Raw genomic sequence first — 16455 nt, 5'->3', positions numbered from 1 at the left:
ATTATTGGTTTTACATTCATTGTGAAAATGTTACAGAAGAAAGACAATCTGCAAATGGTTGTTTGGAACTAAATGCACAATGGTTCATAAATAATTGACATGCATTACATTTATGGAAACTCAATGTATAACAGTAGGTTGACACTGCACATGCCTAATGGTTCTATAGATGCCATTTACATTGTGCAACAATAGACCGTGTTCAACAAACTGTTCAGCGTGTCCACAATATGGCCTAACACATATCCTGGAGATAGGACAGTGAGTTCGAAAGGAACTCTGTGCGTTCCAAGGTGCCGGGGCTCGTTCTTTCTCCAAAGGCCTGCCTCTACTCTCCCCATGATAACATAACCCCACCCATTACTGTGAAGGGTGTGACTTTCTTGCTGATGGATGGGTTTATATCGAATGAAAACGGAGAAGTAGGGTGTGTCGTTTCACCACTGGCCAATTAGACCTTGCTATTTTTGGGCATGGTCTTGGAGTAGTACTAAAGGCTGAAAAACCCTTTTCTTTCGCCTTACGCCAAGGGTAAGGGGTGTGTATAGGAGGTCAAATTAAATTTGCTGAATGCTTTCTTATTTAAAGTACCTACTGTAATCTGTTCCTGTAACTATTGTCTTTTATACGTTTGGATACGTTTCACTGCAACAACCAACGCTCCTCATATCAAATACAAGGTAAGAGCACTCATTTTCACCATTATACATCTTTCTCGTTGATTTCCAGGCGCTAGTTACAATGGTGAACCGTGTCGTTATGTAGCCATATTGTTTCAACGATATCCTACATGGTCGTTTAGTTATTTGGGATTTTGTAGCCTGAACGGGTAACCGGTTTATTTTGCCAAGGCCTACTGTCCATTTGCTGTGCCTTCAACTCATAAAAGCGCCTGTTTTGTGAATAATCTCTGTAGATGCAATTTTAACAATAACATCCTATTGATAATGCAGACACTTGTTGTTTGGATCCGAAATATGTATACGTTGTTGTAGTATTAGCTGCGTTTAAGTCGCTACCGTCGGTGTTTAGGATCCTCCATTGGTCTCGATAGGCAGGGAACTTGTCCTGACACATCACGCAGACCTCGCTGCGTAATGACGCAGGCTCCTTAACTTTTTATTTGTTCACATCTCACACTAGTTAAGATTTGTCGTTTTTCTATTTTAAATGGTATTGGTTTATTGTTCATTTCAACTGGATTGCTAACGGTTTACACAGAGAGATACTTATATCATTTGGCGGGTGTATGTGATAGACGAGATACTTTTTTAACATGTCCAGACATGTCCCATGCAGTAAGTAGTAAGTTGCCACCCCCTATAGTAGGTTTCAGACCAGTTCGATCCAGTTCGTTACATATTCATGGTGACCGGGGAGAAGGAGGACATGACTATATACTGTAATCAGCTAGATCAGGGGACTTGAACCGTATCTTACCCAGGGACCCCCTCCCAGGTAAACCGGCGATCCAGGAACCCACATCATACGTCTAATCATCAGGTGAATTATAATGGCAAGGACAAGTCATCAACATTTGAGAAATACTTTATTTTGTAGGTACTTTTCATTATTTTAGATCTCTCCACATTATATGATTGGAAGAGGAAATGTCAACTCTAACATGGGGTATTCGCTAGAAAGGCAACTCTAAACACATTTTCGCTAAGAGCAGAGTTTGAGCTCTATTTGAGTTTTTTTAAGTCACAGCTTACCAGCAGCCAGTGGCTGGCACTGGTAGCCTAAAAGCCTTTTCAAAGCCTAAATCAGATACCCCAGTGAGTGTAATAGGCTCAATATTAGGAGTAATAGCTTTGGGGAGTAACTTCCCCAAAATATTCACACGTTTCTAACATACAAGTACCATTGTGAAACATACTGCCAAAACATCCCCAAACTTGTTTTAAGTAGGCTAGGCTACTCAATATTATCAATACTATCCCTCTTCTTACACAGACGTAACGAAATGGTTACTGTCCTAACTGGAAAAAGCTTAATATTTAAGGTCTTATTCGGGTGGGTTCCAACGGGAATCTGTTCGAAAAGCTTCGTAAATAACAAGGTTGCCAACAAACAACGCATACGAAGTTTTTTTTCACTTAACGCGTTAATTCCGAAAAATGTCTGTCCTCACCTTGGTAGCCAATGGACAAACATTAAGAATAAGCTAACGTGGTGAGTTGATGCCTATTCGGCAGCTAGTTAGCTAGGTGAATTGTTTGTGCTACTTTTGTATGCATTGTTCGTTGGCATCCTTGTACCTTACTAAGTTTTTGGAACGTTCCACAAATGATACCCACCCCTCTTATGAATCAATTCCCTTGAATGAATAATGTACTTTAATAATGGAATAACTACTTTCTCTCCCTCTCCATAGATGCTTCACACAGTGACTGGACCAGGGGCTCTGGCCTTTGCTGTGCAGTTGAAGGCCTTGACTGACCAGGAGTTCAGGTATCAGCCCAAGCTGAGCGGGCTGAGGATCATTGAGACGGCCCATGACAATGGCCTGAGGATGACCGCCCGGCTCAGGGAGTACGAGGTGAAGGACCTCCTGTCTCTGACCAGGTTCTTTGGCTTCAGCGCAGAGACCTTCTCCCTGGCCGTCAACCTGCTGGACCGCTTCCTGGCTGTAATGAAGGTAAGGCCTGGACATCAGACAGGGTTTGATTAGGAATTATTCCAATCTATGTCTTTTTATTCATTTGGTTTTAGCTGAGTAAGCAAGGGAAGGGAAACAAATGACTGTTAACTTGGTGCAAGGACTGTAAAATCATGTCTGTTCTGTAATATCAGAATCTTGTACAGGCTCTTCACTGTGAAAATATTTCAACGATTACCCCTAAAATGAATGACATTCAAGAACTCTCATTTTAAACATAACCTTTTTAACCTTTCTCCCATCCCCAGATCCAGCCGAAGCACCTGTCATGCGTGGGCCTGTCCTGTTTCTACATTGCTGTGAAGACCACGGAGGAGAAGAAGAATGTCCCCATGGCCAACGAGCTGATCCGGATCAGCCAGAACCGCTTCACTGTGTCTGACATGATGAGGATGGAGAAGATCATTCTGCAGAAACTCTACTGGAAGGTCAAAGCCCCCACAGCCCTATACTTCCTCAGGCTGTTCTACAGCCGGATACAGGACACGCTTGAAGATGACTGGTACGATGACTGTAGATATAGTAGGCTTGGACGGTATACTGTATATATCAAGGGTGTCAAACATATGTGGATAAAGTTGATGCATTTAACTAAAACTCAGTTTCACATATACTCTACTAGTCAAACGTTTGGACTCCTACTTATTCAGGGGTTTTTCTTAATTCTTTACTATTTTTCTACTTTGTAAAATACTAGTGAAGACGTCACAAAACTATGAAATAACACATGGAATCATGTAGTAACAAAAAAGTGTTAAATCAAAATATATTTTTGATTCTTCAATGTAGCCACCCTTTGCCTTGACAGCTTTGCACACTCTTGGCATTCTCTCAACCAGCTTCATGAGGTAGTCACATGGAATGCATTTCAATTAACAAATCCATATTATGGCATGGTCTGTATCACCACCCCTGTTGCGTTTTGATATTTTTGTTCAGTGCATCATGTCATTTACATATGACAATTTCCCTTTCTCTTATGCCTTACTCTACAAGCAACTTGAACATTAATTTATTAAAACAAATTCTCTCTCCATAGCAAGGAGATCATGAACGTTGAGAGACTAGAAGCACAGCTGAAAGCCTGCCATTGCTCTTTCACTTTCTCCAAAGTCAAGGTAAGATACTGTAGTTCTGTGTCAAAACAAATGTGTTTGTCTAATTCAGAATATCTCAATACTATGTGTCAAGGAAAACCAATTTAACTTGACTATAAAATAAAGGGGCAAGGGGCATGTAGGCTAGTTCATGTTGTGACATTGGATCTCGGCCTATTTTGGGCAGTTGGGATATGTAGGCTAGTTCATGTTGTGACATTGGATCTCAGCCTATTTTGGGCAGTTGGGATATGTAGGCTAGTTCATGTTGTGACATTGGATCACAGCCTATTTTGGGCAGTTGGGAAAGGGGTTGATGAGCTTTGAGGGTGAAAGACGTACTCAAAATAGTTTCAAACCGACTGTGTATATATAAAAAGATCACTCTTAATATTTAGTTTTCATACTAACCTAATTTCTTTCTTCCCCCTCTTTCTCTCTCCACAGCCCTCTCTGCTTGCCCTGTCCTTGTTGGCCTTGGAGCTTCAGGGGCAGCATGACCATGAGCACATAGACAAGCTGCTCAACACCTTCCAGTGTCTACAGCAGCAACTCGCTGTGAGTGTTTACTGTCTAGCCAGCTAGCCTGGTCTCCGATCTGTTTGTACTGTCTTGCGTCTGTTGTCACACCAAACATTGGGAATAGCTGTTGGCAAGAGATTACAAAAAGATCTGGGATTCAGGCTACCACCCCAGTGTCATCACTCCCCAAACATGTCTGTTGTAACAGGATACTAACCAGGGTTTTGTTCATTAGGGCATACAACAGTAAATGTTTGAAATGGAAAACGAGAGGGAAGACACGCTCAAATAAAACACGTTTCTTATTGGACTAGCCCAAGGTTCCCCCTCACCCTGTTTGGTGCCTAATGAACACAACCCAGCATCGGAAGGTGTTCTGTGTCCTGAATGGAGCCCTATAGGCCTGGTCAAAAGTATTGCAGTCGCCACAGAGAATAAGGTGTGGAGCTCTGCGTGTTGGAGCCCCAAGGACTATTGCTCAACGGATTACCTAATGTTGAGGGTTCATGGCAAATGTAGGCAAGTTGATTAAGGTTCCCCCTCACCCTGTTTGGTGCCTAATGAACACAACCCAGCATCGGAAGGTGTTCTGTGTCCTGAATGGAGCCCTATAGGCCTGGTCAAAAGTATTGCAGTCGCCACAGAGAATAAGGTGTGGAGCTCTGCGTGTTGGAGCCCCAAGGACTATTGCTCAACGGATTACCTAATGTTGAGGGTTCATGGCAAATGTAGGCAAGTTGATTGAACATGTAGGTCATGTTCCATTTTAGAACCTTTGGAATTGGGAACCTTCTCTGGGTTGTTAATGATACAAAAGGGGGAAACGGACCAACACAAGCGCTCTGATTGACAGGGTTTTAAAATAAATTGCTTCTCGGACATTCTGCATGATAAATCTTTTTTTTTTTTTCTCCCTGTTTCTTCGTATTTCCTCAGGTCCGAGAAGGAGACCTGGTTATCGTGACAGAGTTGGTAATGAAGTGTCTCATTGAGTATTCAACCACCAGGGTCTCCAGGCCCAACAGCCAGAGGCTTCGTTGGATCCTCTCTGGCAGAACACAACGCACGTTGAAACACAGCTACTACAAGATCGCCCATATGCCCACAATCCCCGAGTCCGCCTACTGAACCCTGGGGCTGGGTGACCACTGATACAAAAGTAGGAGTACACCGATACAAAAGGAGAAGTAGGTTACCACCTCTTCTCCCCTAAAAACATTTTGTTTTTCAGTTTAAATGGGGGAGGAAAAAAATTGCCTAAAATCCCCCCCAAAACTACAACTTGTACTCTACTGTTGCTACGTGGTCACCTACCTCCATCACTAACCCATTTCCCTTACAGAACTGCATTATGGATGATGCAGTTCTTTAAGGGGAAAACCTGTAACAAACGTATTTCCCCCTTGTTTTTTTGTTCTCATGGTACTTTTTGAATAAGCTCACTATTTATTAGCCTACATCTGCTTCATTGACTAAGTGTGCATCTGAAATGGCACCCTATTCCCTATATAGTGCACTACTTTTGATAAGAGCTGCTTTTGTTCTTTAAAAGGAATAGGGTGCCATTGAGAAGGCACACTAAGGGAGTAATGCCCGGTCAAGAGTGGGTTTATCCGCTGCCATCTAGCGAAGGTTAAATCCTTCCTGGTTGAAATGCTTGCACGCGTGTATACAGTATGTTCTTATCTGAATCAGTACCAACATGAATACTCTGCATAGTATTCTATCGTGGTTGCTGGTTTTAAGCAATGAAGTATAGAACCACCTAGGTCCTCAGTCCACTATGTGGAAGAGGAGGGAGAAGGGTTTTGTGAAAATGCAAAAACAATGGAACCAAGAAATCGGACCCAAAACCCTTAACTTCCACCCTAGGTTGATGAACTGGCCTAAAAATGCACACTCCTCTACCCAAGGTGAACGTTTCCTTTTTTACTATTGAAATATTGATGTTTTTTTTGTACTTGTGGAGGACGTTTGACGTTTCCTCGGTGGGGAGGTTTCCTCGGTGGGGAGGTTTCCTCGGTGGGGAGGTTTCCTCGGTGGGGAGGTTTCCTCGGTGGGGAGGTTTCCTCGGTGGGGAGGTTTCCTCGGTGGGGAGGTTTCCTCGGTGGGGAGGTTTCCTCGGTGGGGAGGTTTCCTCGGTGGGGAGGTTTCCTCGGTGGGGAGGTTTCCTCGGTGGGGAGGTTTCCTCGGTGGGGAGGTTTCCTCGGTGGGAGGTTTCCTCGGTGGGGAGGTTTCCTCGGTGGGGAGGTTTCCTCGGTGGGGAGGTTTCCTCGGTGGGGAGGTTTCCTCGGTGGGGAGGTTTCCTCGGTGGGGAGGTTTCCTCGGTGGGGAGGTTTCCTCGGTGGGGAGGTTTCCTCGGTGGGGAGGTTTCCTCGGTGGGGAGGTTTCCTCGGTGGGGAGGTTTCCTCGGTGGGGAGGTTTCCTCGGTGGGGAGGTTTCCTCGGTGGGGAGGTTTCCTCGGTGGGGAGGTTTCCTCGGTGGGGAGGTTTCCTCGGTGGGGAGGTTTCCTCGGTGGTGATCCTGCACATGCATTGGTTTTTAGCTTGCAGGTTAGCATGCTGAAACTGGCTGTGGATGACATGGTATCCCACTAGGGTGCCATTTTGGACACGACCGCTATCTTCTAATGTAATGTTAACTATTACTAACAACGATCACGATTACATAATGCGACGTTGAATTACGTTGATTTGTGGCAAAATCTTAGCCTATAGAAAACAACCATTCGGAAAATGCACTCTTAAGTCACTTAGGTAAGCACAGTAGATATAGGAAATTAAGTTAGTTTGCGATTTGCATTTGCTAGACTATTTGCATTTGACCATAGGCCCCACAATTGATCTGAAAAATGAAGTTGTTCGTTAAAGAATTTGAAGTTGATGTTCTGGAATTTGAAAACTTTTCCATAAAATTGGATTTACACCACCTGTTCAACCCATGTGTTTACACCTTTCAATAAAACAATATTGAAAAGCTGTTTGGTTGCACTGTCAATGTTCTGAAACCACATCCATCAAAACAACTTTTCAGCCATTTTATTATAAATCCACAGCAGAATTTCCATACTGACAGCTATTTAACTGAATTGTGGCAATGCAGTCTGAAAGGTTTGGCAGAATAAAATAAAAAAGCCAATCCTAAATGCATACATACACGGGTTGAAATAAAAGGCAGGATGTGGGTTTGTACAGTTATGGCTTATAGTTTCAAATTATAGAATATTCTAATCATCCTGCACTGAGTTCATAACCAAAGCGGGAAGGTGGTAATTACAGTTGTGAAGTTGAAAATATCAGTTCGCTGCATTCATATGCTTTGAACAGTTGAGAAACACCATGCTTGTAAACAAGTGTTCAAAAACATTTAGATTTAACTGCTGAAAATGTCATTTCATTTGTAGGTGACGAGGTCAGCATGTGGGACAAGTCGGTGCTCAGGGATGATAGCCGATATATTAAATAACGAGTAGTTTCCCACCAGTAATTACCAGTTGGATGGGCCGTCAAACGGATTTTCCCCAGTCGTATGTGGTAAATACCACCTTCCCACTTGGTTATAAACAACACAATCTCTTCACCCCTAGGCCTTAGCAAGCCTCAACAGTGTCCATTTGACAGTCTCGGGCATACTGTACTGTGGGGTGGGTCCCCTTTCCTGTTTAACAACTGTCACTTCTGCAAGCTGGAGAAGTCTGGCCCACCACCTGCAAAGTTCCCAGAGATCTCTGCTCCACTGAAGTCAAAGCCAGGGTTCTGTTGACACAGTGGGAAGTGACACAGCAACATTCATTTAATGTAGAGAGAAGAAAGCCTGCATGTTAATATGCCTCCATCTATCCATGTTTTACAGATAATGTGGATGAAGGAAAGAGGCCATTGAAGTGTAGTCAAGTGTTTTAGGCTCTGTGTGGGACTGTCTCGTATGACTCACCTCTCTCTGGAACCTCTCCAGAGTTAGTTTCTTCTGCATCTGGTCCTGGAGCCAGGCATCAGCACAGTACTCTCCCTCTAGCAGAGAGGACCAGCAGTTACCTGCCTCCCTGTTTGTCTTCATCAGCACGATACGGATCAGACACTTGTCCTCTGGAAAAGACGTGTGGAGGGGGAGAGTGATCGCTTAGGCTTTATTTTCCACCAATATCTGTTAATGACTTATCCACGGGATGGGGAGTGAAAGACTGATTTATTATGCAAGGTTTACATTCAACCATTGTGTTGATTTGAATTAGTAGAAACCCACCTAATGTCCACGTTCCTTCATCCGCAACAGTGATGCCAAATAATTTACCCTGGAAGTACAAGAGACATGACTATAAGCAAAAACAATCCTACCTGCAACCAATCAAAACAAACAGGTAATTAAAAATGGACCAATAAGCTTGCAGTTTACAATCACATGACTAGACAAATTCGCCTGAATCTAGCATATACTGGTTTGCCAGAAAACTGTTTCTCAGGGATACAGTATTTTCAACTTAACTTCTATTTCCCCTGGGAAAAACAGACGTGGGAACACCTGCTACGTTAGGCTGACCTGAATCAGAGGGAAGCACCTTCACCAAGAAACCATTCTGTAGATAACTATGTTATAGCTACATCTTTATATGCATGTTACATTAAATAATGTGTACTTTGGAAAATACATGTCGTGGTAATTATCTGGGAGTCACCTCTGCAGGTAAAACAAGATGAGTTTTGGAAAGATGGCCTCAGCATGTACACATTTGATTGCATGGAGGAAAATGGGGGAGGGTCATGCTTTTTCCAAGGAGAGGGTTTATGTATTTTGTAATCATCTAGTCCAGGGGAGAGTCATGTAATTTATGAAATGTCTATTCATCAATGTTTTAGAATGAGTTGCTTAATTAGGCTACATATTGGTGTGTCCGATGCCGCCCCTCATCTCTGATTTTCAAGTGTGCCTATAGGCTATTTAGTGTGGTCTCAATCAAATGATCCATAGCTGCTATTGGCTACGAAGTGCATGCTCGGAGAAGCACAGACCAAAGTTATATTTCTAAGATACCTGCTGGGATGGTGTTAAATAAACTAGGCTGCATTACACACGGCAATGGATACTGCAACCATGAATCCCTGCCTGCTCAGCTCTTGCTGATCAAAAACGTTTTATTGTGTGCTGCCTAACCAATGGCTGTTCAGGGGAAACGCTTCTTCTGAAAATAATCTTGCTTGTGGACTAGCTGATGTTCTGTTCGGTTTGAGACAGGGGGCATGAAGAAGAGGGAGATCAACTTCAATAGCTTGCCTGTGGACTAGCTGATGTTCTGTTCGGTTTGAGACAGAGGGCATGAAGAAGAGGGAGATCAACTTCAATAGCTTGCCTGTGGACTAGCCGATGTTCTGTTCGGTTTGAGACAGAGGGCATGAAGAAGAGGGAGATCATTATTCATTAGATTATTCTTATTTATTCTTCAATAGCTTGCTACTACTATAATTGATTTGATTTAAAAACAAGATGTTTCTTACCCCTGATGTATTTATCAGAGTTATTGACCTCACAATAAGACGTTCCAGTGCTGAAACTCGAAGCAGCAACGGCACAATTAACTCAAAATCGACAGCTCATGGCGCTAAAAGTTAAATTCAAATAAGCATAATTCATTTCAACATCTTCATTTTAATTAGACTTTACTAATAAGAGGGCTTTGTGTTGGAGCCTATTTCTTCCTATTTAAGAATTAAGAGGTAGGCCTACCTGTTAGACAGAATTAGGCTGCTATATCCATAGATTTGTCTGTCAATTCCTTCACCCACCATGCATTCTTTAAATAACGGTCTGTCACTGACATGGAGGTAGGGTAAGTTAAAACCAAGACTCGAATTGAGGGGGTATGCCATAGGCCTACCTTTAATTAAAGAAAAGGGCAAAAAGCCCAGACCTACCCCGTGTTAGTTTAAGATTTTGAAGAAAATAAAAACGGATCTGATTATATAAAGTGATCTACTGTATAACAGCGTTTTGTTCGGCAATATTTTATTCTAGAAACAAGCTTTAAAATACACGTGAAGAAGTTACCATGATGCATATGGTTTCCTTTCCTTGATGTTTAGAGGCGGAGCTACAACCTTTAGCAGGGGAGACAAAAAAAATGGACTTCGCTTGGGAAGTCATCAAATTGATTAAGCTATTAACTTTTGGTAAAATAGAAGGATGTTTAAACCCTGACAACTTTTAAGGAAACACTGGTGACCTTCTCTCGTTGGGATAAGACATGGAAGAGTAGTCAGCAGTTAAAGCTTACAGTTTTCTGCATTGGTAGGCCTCTGTCTGGGTAGGAAAGGTAGGCCTAACTTTTATAAGTACCATGCTCAGATTCCTAATGACATCTCAGACTTAATTATTTGCAAACAGGGACAGTTTCGTTGCAAACAAGAAACACTGATGTGGCATTGGAGAAATATGATAAGATATTAGGCCAATCTCTCTGCCCAGTCTTAGCCTGGAATTTCAATCATTTGTGTGGTATTAAAAAATATTATTCTAAAATTACTTAGAATTGCATGACATTTTTATGAAAAGGGTATTTTTCCTCGGACCTGAAAACATGATAGAATCATGCAATGCTTTTACTATAAAGGTGATCTTTCCACCCCTACTCTTGTCCACCGTGGTCTGCGAATCCATAACCTTCTGGCCCGCAGGCCTGTGTGCCATCCAAATTCACGCGTTGCCATGTAATGCTTACGACTAAGAACACTTTCTAAAACTGCATATCTAAGGCTTTGGTCTGTCCAAGAAGTGAGGTTAAACAGACATGTTCTCTGCTATCCCCTTTGTTTTCATTATTATTTTGGGTAAAGGAGGGTCACTTGTTTTTTTTCTCTCCAAACGTTCAGGGTGGGTCTAGGTTAAATATATTTTTGCTGAAGGGGGGGCCCTCCATTTTCATTCCAGAATGGTCTGATTTTGTTCATGTAGCTAACCCTTATTAACATTCACTACCTTACTTTGAAATGTGTTTGTTGTGATGCCTACCTTGAAGACTTGTTGTCCTTTGACGTGTAGTTCTATCTGTTTGGAGCCCAGGTTACATTTGACTTCTTTGCCAGACGTCCCATGTGGTACATTCACTTCAATAAATATCTCCTCCATGGTTTGGGACCAGTTTCCCCATGGTGTTTTACACGGGATAACGCCGCTTCTCTCCTCGAAGTGGACCGACATGCTGCTGGCTAGCGACCCTCTCACGCCTCCTGATCTGATACTTAGCTAGCCAAATGTTGTTTATTCTCTCAAACAATGTTCAGGTCCTAACTTGTACCGACATAACGATATGTAACCATTCCAAAACATATACTTATACGCATAAGCTGGCTAGAAAATATGACCAAAATTGTATAGGACAGTGTTTACGCCAGTCAGTTAGTTCTTCCAGAAACATCCTGGAGTTACTTCCTCGCTAGTTGAGTTTCCGGTGGCTGAACCGCCAAAAGGAACAGAGAGCGCCACCTGCTGTTTAGACGCGCAATGGTCAAGGGGTCAAGAATCTTGATCTAAAAATAACACACATAGCCTTGAAATTCCATCCCAGATTATACATTTTAACAACTGGAAGAGTATAGTTCCCCGAGTATACAATAACAGTTCAAATGTTTACATTTCACCATCTATTCTGTCATCACTCTCTTTTCCTAACAAGTGTCCCAGTCTAAACATGGGTTGGATTTTCTGTGCTAATCTCCTAATTCGATTACTTCACAAATCCTTGTGTTTAAAATACATTCAGTTTAGACTAGCGGAGGACAGAGAAAGGCTGACTATTTAATTTCAACTCAGAGTTTGACAGGGAATGTTTTGCATAACCTGCTGGCAAGGATGGGTATCATGATTCTGATTTTGGTCACTTTGACCTGGTGAGTAAAATAACCTTTTTCTAATTGTATCATTGGGTAGGCCTCTATAGTTTATTGAATGTATATAAATTATGTATGATAATCAACATACCAATCCTAATAGGTTCAACCTACTATGTTTATAGGCTTACACAGGGCAGCATAAACTTCCATCAATTATTATTGTATTGATTTCAGTGTCTATGGACAAGAAAGCTACGCAGGTGAAAACATCACCCGTATTCTGGACCGACTACTAGATGGATATGACAACCGGTTGCGGCCAGGATCCGGAGGTGGGACTATCCTAGACCTCTATTCTGATTTATTTTCCTGTATCTTACATCTACAGAACCTTTCATTGAATAAGTGGGAAATAGCCTAGTTGGGATATTACATTGTATAGTATTTTTACCTGATTAGATTCTCTAAAATAATTGTTTATAGTCTACAGCTTTTCCATATTTTCATGGGCAACAATTAAAATCACCAGATCCTTTTCAGGTATGATTACAGAGGTGAAAACAGATATCTTTGTCACCAGCTTTGGACCAGTATCAGATGTGGAAATGGTAAGAGACACTCAGCATATTCCCACATAGGCTTACTGTCACATAATGTATGTAAATGAGCAACTGTGAATGTAAATTAGCAACTGTGAATGTAAATTAGCAACTGTGAATGTAAATTAGCAACTGTGAATGTAAATTAGCAACTGTGAATGTAAATTAGCAACTGTGAATGTAAATTAGCAACTGTGAATGTAAATTAGCAACTGTGAATGTAAATTAGCAACTGTGAATGTAAATTAGCAACTGTGAATGTAAATTAGCAACTGTGAATGTAAATTAGCAACTTTATATGTTATATTTACATACTGTTATTACATATGGGTGACAACTGAGCTTCCCGTGTGGAGCAGCGGTCTAAGGCACTGCATCTCAGTGCTAGAGGAGTCACTACAGACCCTGGTTCCATTCCAGGCTGTATCACAACCGGCCGTGATTGAGAGTACCATAGGGCGGCACACAATTGCCCCAGCGTCGTCTGGGTTAGGGTTTGGCCGAGGTAGGCCGTCACTGTAAATAAGAATCTGTTCTTAACTGACTTGCCTAGTTAAATAAAGGTTGAATAAACATACCTAAAATAAAATGTTACACTGCACAGCTGCCTTATGGGCAGACAGTTTTATACTGCAGATAATGAGCCATTTAGTTTGATTAGTCTGTTTCAATACAGTGGAGGGTCCTGGTCTGGCAGAATGTTTATTTCAGCTTCTAGATCAATATGTCAAGCAAACTGAATGCTCAAATGCATTGATGAATGAATATCTATAGGTAGTTATTGTCCTAATCATCTCATCATCTCTCTGGACTGGCTTGTTCGAATGGATGTAACTGTAGACAATTAGTTAGAAACACCTGTATTATGTCTGTGGTTTGGAGCAGGACCTGCATATCATACTGTACATTCCTCTGGCCTTCTTCAGGACTGTAGAATATAGATTCTAGATCTACATTCTAGATCCAGAACCTGTCTGGTGATCAGTCATCTAATGCCCGGCCTTCTATCTCCTCCTCAGGAGTACACCATCGACATGTTCTTCAGACAGACCTGGGTGGACGAGAGGCTGAAGTACGACGGCGCCGTGGAGATCCTGCGTCTCAACAACAAGATGGTGGATAAGATCTGGACACCCGACACGTTCTTCAGGAACTCCAGGAAGTCCATCGCACACAATATGACCACTCCCAACAAGCTGTTCCGCATCATGCAGAACGGGACCGTCCTCTATACCATGAGGTAACCTGAGCCCCGAGCCCCTCCTCCCTGGACTCCCCTGTAGAACCTCTTCCCCATGAGGTAGCCCCTCCTCCCTGGACCCTCCTGTAGAACCCCTTCATCATGAGGTAGCCCCTCCCCCCTGGACCCTCCTGTAGAACCCCTTCACCATGAGGTAGCCCCTCCTCCCTGGACCCTCCTGTAGAACCTCTTCCCAATAAGGTAACCCCTGCTCCCTGGACCCTCCTGTAGAACCTCTTCCCCATGAGGTAGCCCCTCCTCCCTGGACCCTCCTGTAGAACCTCTTCCCCATGAGGTAGCCCCTCCTCCCTGGACCCTCCCGTAGAACCCCTTCACCACGAGGTAGCCCCTCCTCCCTGGACCCTCCTGTAGAACCTCTTCCCCATGAGGTAGCCCCTCCTCCCTGGACCCTCCCGTAGAACCCCTTCACCACGAGGTAGCCCCTCCTCCCTGGACCCCCCTGTAGAACCCCTTCACCACGAGGTAGCCCCTCCTCCCTGGACCCTCCTGTAGAACCTCTTCACCATGAGGTAGCTCCTCCTCCCTGGACCCTCCTGTAGAACCCTTTCCCCATGAGGTAGCCCCTCCTCCCTGGACCCTCCTGTAGAACCCCTTCACCACGAGGTAGCCCCTCCTCCCTGTACCCTCCTGTAGAACCCCTTCACCACGAGGTAGCCCCTCCTCCCTGGACCCCCCTGTAGAACCCCTTCACCACGAGGTAGCCCCTCCTCCCTGGACCCCCCTGTAGAACCCCTTCCTCATGAGGTAGCCCCTCCTCCATGGACCCTCCTGTAGAACCCCTTCACCATGAGGTAGCCCCTCCTCCCTGACCCTCCCGTAGAACCCCTTCACCATGAGGTAGCCCCTCCTCCCTGGACCCTCCCGTAGAACCCCTTCACCATGAGGTAGCCCCTCCTCCCTGGACCCTCCTGTAGGACCTCTTCCCCATGAGGTAGCCCCTCCTCCCTGGACCCTCCTGTAGAACCCTTCACCATGAGGTAGACCCTCCTCCCTGGACCCTCCCGTAGAACCCCTTCACCACGAGGTACCTACAGGAAGAAGTGTTTTAAATAAACCTCTTTTTTTGTAGCCAAATAAGACTGTCAATTAAGACTATGAAAAATAAAATGCCGTTGCAGTGCTGCTCTGCACATAGGAAACCAGTTGTGTTGTACTGTATACACAGTCTTTACACAGATGATGAAATCAGAAGTGTAATGTATTCTATGTGTATCTCAGACTAACCATCAGTGCAGAGTGTCCCATGAGTCTCATGGACTTCCCTATGGACGGACATGCCTGTCCTCTCAAGTTCGGCAGCTGTGAGTATTCAGTCTAGGATCTCCTTTCTCTGGTTCTTTTTCCCCTTCACCATGAGGTAGCCCCTCCTCCCTGGACCCTCCTGTAGAACCCCTTCCCAATGAGGTAGCCCCTCCCTCCTGGACCCTCCAGGAGTAAGGAATTAGGGCTGTCATATTCATATAATGTTTTTGGTATTGGAAAAGCAAACATTTTGAGCAAATTCACGATTAATCGCAATTAATTACAGCAAATCCTGCGACTACATCGATTATTTTTTTTGTTTGTTATCGTTTGACAGCCATAAAAGTAATTTTGAAGTGATTCATCATTAAAAACAACATTTGCTTATGGCACTGAAACAGGTAAATTCACATCCTTGTGCTCCAGCTTCCTCAAAACAGCTTGCTCTATATCCCCTTTGTAGTGCCCTATTTAAGGAACAGGGACCATTTCAGACACCTACGATGTCTTGTCGTTTCTGTCAACATTATATATATATGAATGTTATGACAACTGAACGAACCTGTTTCTGAATACATCAGATGCGTACACGAGCAGTGAGATCACCTTTACCTGGAGGAAGGGTCTGGAATCTTCTGTAGACTGTCCTCAGGAGTCTATCAGTCTGCTCCAGTATGACCTGGTGGGACAGAGGTTATCCATGGAGACGTTCAAGTCCAACACAGGTAAGGACCCACTGTAGGTTACATCACATGTAAAATTAGAGACAGAGGGAGAGAAAAAAAGAGGGAGAGAGAAAGAGGGAGAGAGAGACTACTACATTACACTAACACACTACTACACTACACACACCACTACACACACTACTACACTACTACACTACTAGACTGCACTTCTACACTACTACACTACACTACCACACTACTACACACAGTACTACACACAGTACTACATTACACTACCACACTACGTTAGTACAATAAACTACTACACTGCACTACACTACACTATTACACTACACTACTACATTACACTACTACACTGATACAATACACTACAATACTACACGACACTACTACATTACACTACATGACTACACTACACTACACAACCCTACACTACAACACTACTCTGCACTACACTACTACATTACACTACTACACTACACTACACTACTACACTACACTACACTACCACACTACTACACTACTACAATACACAACTTCACCACTACATTACATTAATACAATAC

The 16455-nt window shown here is 43.3% G+C and overlaps 3 protein-coding genes across 4 annotated transcripts in view; 2 read left to right on the top strand and 1 right to left on the bottom strand.

The window, feature by feature from the left end:
- The first annotated feature begins 465 nt into the window (after window positions 1-465).
- Window positions 466-7261, top strand: LOC109879493 (cyclin-G1). 2 transcript variants are annotated; one of them, XM_020471658.2, is made up of 6 exons: window positions 466-680; window positions 2378-2641; window positions 2911-3164; window positions 3702-3780; window positions 4207-4317; window positions 5218-7261. In XM_020471658.2, exons 2-6 carry the CDS (start codon window positions 2378-2380, stop codon window positions 5407-5409), a joined length of 900 nt encoding a protein of 299 aa, XP_020327247.1. In that variant the 5' UTR covers window positions 466-680; the 3' UTR covers window positions 5410-7261. The 2 variants fall into 2 exon arrangements, with proteins under 2 accessions (XP_020327247.1, XP_031645478.1); XM_031789618.1 differs by lacking the exon at window positions 466-680 and adding an exon at window positions 1340-1503.
- Window positions 7262-7304: 43 nt separating this feature from the next.
- Window positions 7305-11712, bottom strand: nudcd2 (NudC domain containing 2). The gene is made up of 4 exons (XM_020471654.2): window positions 11281-11712; window positions 8524-8572; window positions 8215-8366; window positions 7305-8036 (listed from the first exon to the last, which is right to left on the bottom strand). The coding sequence occupies exons 1-4, from the start codon at window positions 11467-11469 to the stop codon at window positions 7953-7955; spliced, it is 474 nt and encodes a 157-aa protein (XP_020327243.1). The 5' UTR covers window positions 11470-11712; the 3' UTR covers window positions 7305-7952.
- A 937-nt stretch (window positions 11713-12649) lies between these two features.
- Window positions 12650-16455, top strand: part of LOC109879484 (gamma-aminobutyric acid receptor subunit alpha-4-like) — a 30370-nt gene continuing 26564 nt past the window's right edge. The window contains exons 1-4 of the mRNA XM_031789614.1: window positions 12650-12709; window positions 13720-13940; window positions 15180-15262; window positions 15785-15928. Of these exons, the coding sequence (XP_031645474.1) occupies window positions 12707-12709; window positions 13720-13940; window positions 15180-15262; window positions 15785-15928 (451 nt within the window). The 5' untranslated portion in view covers window positions 12650-12706. The remainder of the gene's footprint in view (window positions 12710-13719; window positions 13941-15179; window positions 15263-15784; window positions 15929-16455) is intronic.

Source organism: Oncorhynchus kisutch, linkage group LG15 (genome assembly GCF_002021735.2).
Source record: "Oncorhynchus kisutch isolate 150728-3 linkage group LG15, Okis_V2, whole genome shotgun sequence".
Lineage (NCBI taxonomy): Eukaryota > Metazoa > Chordata > Actinopteri > Salmoniformes > Salmonidae > Oncorhynchus > Oncorhynchus kisutch.
The sequence above is the reverse complement of the archived record's forward strand: the minus strand, read 5'-3'. Positions and strand labels throughout refer to the sequence as shown.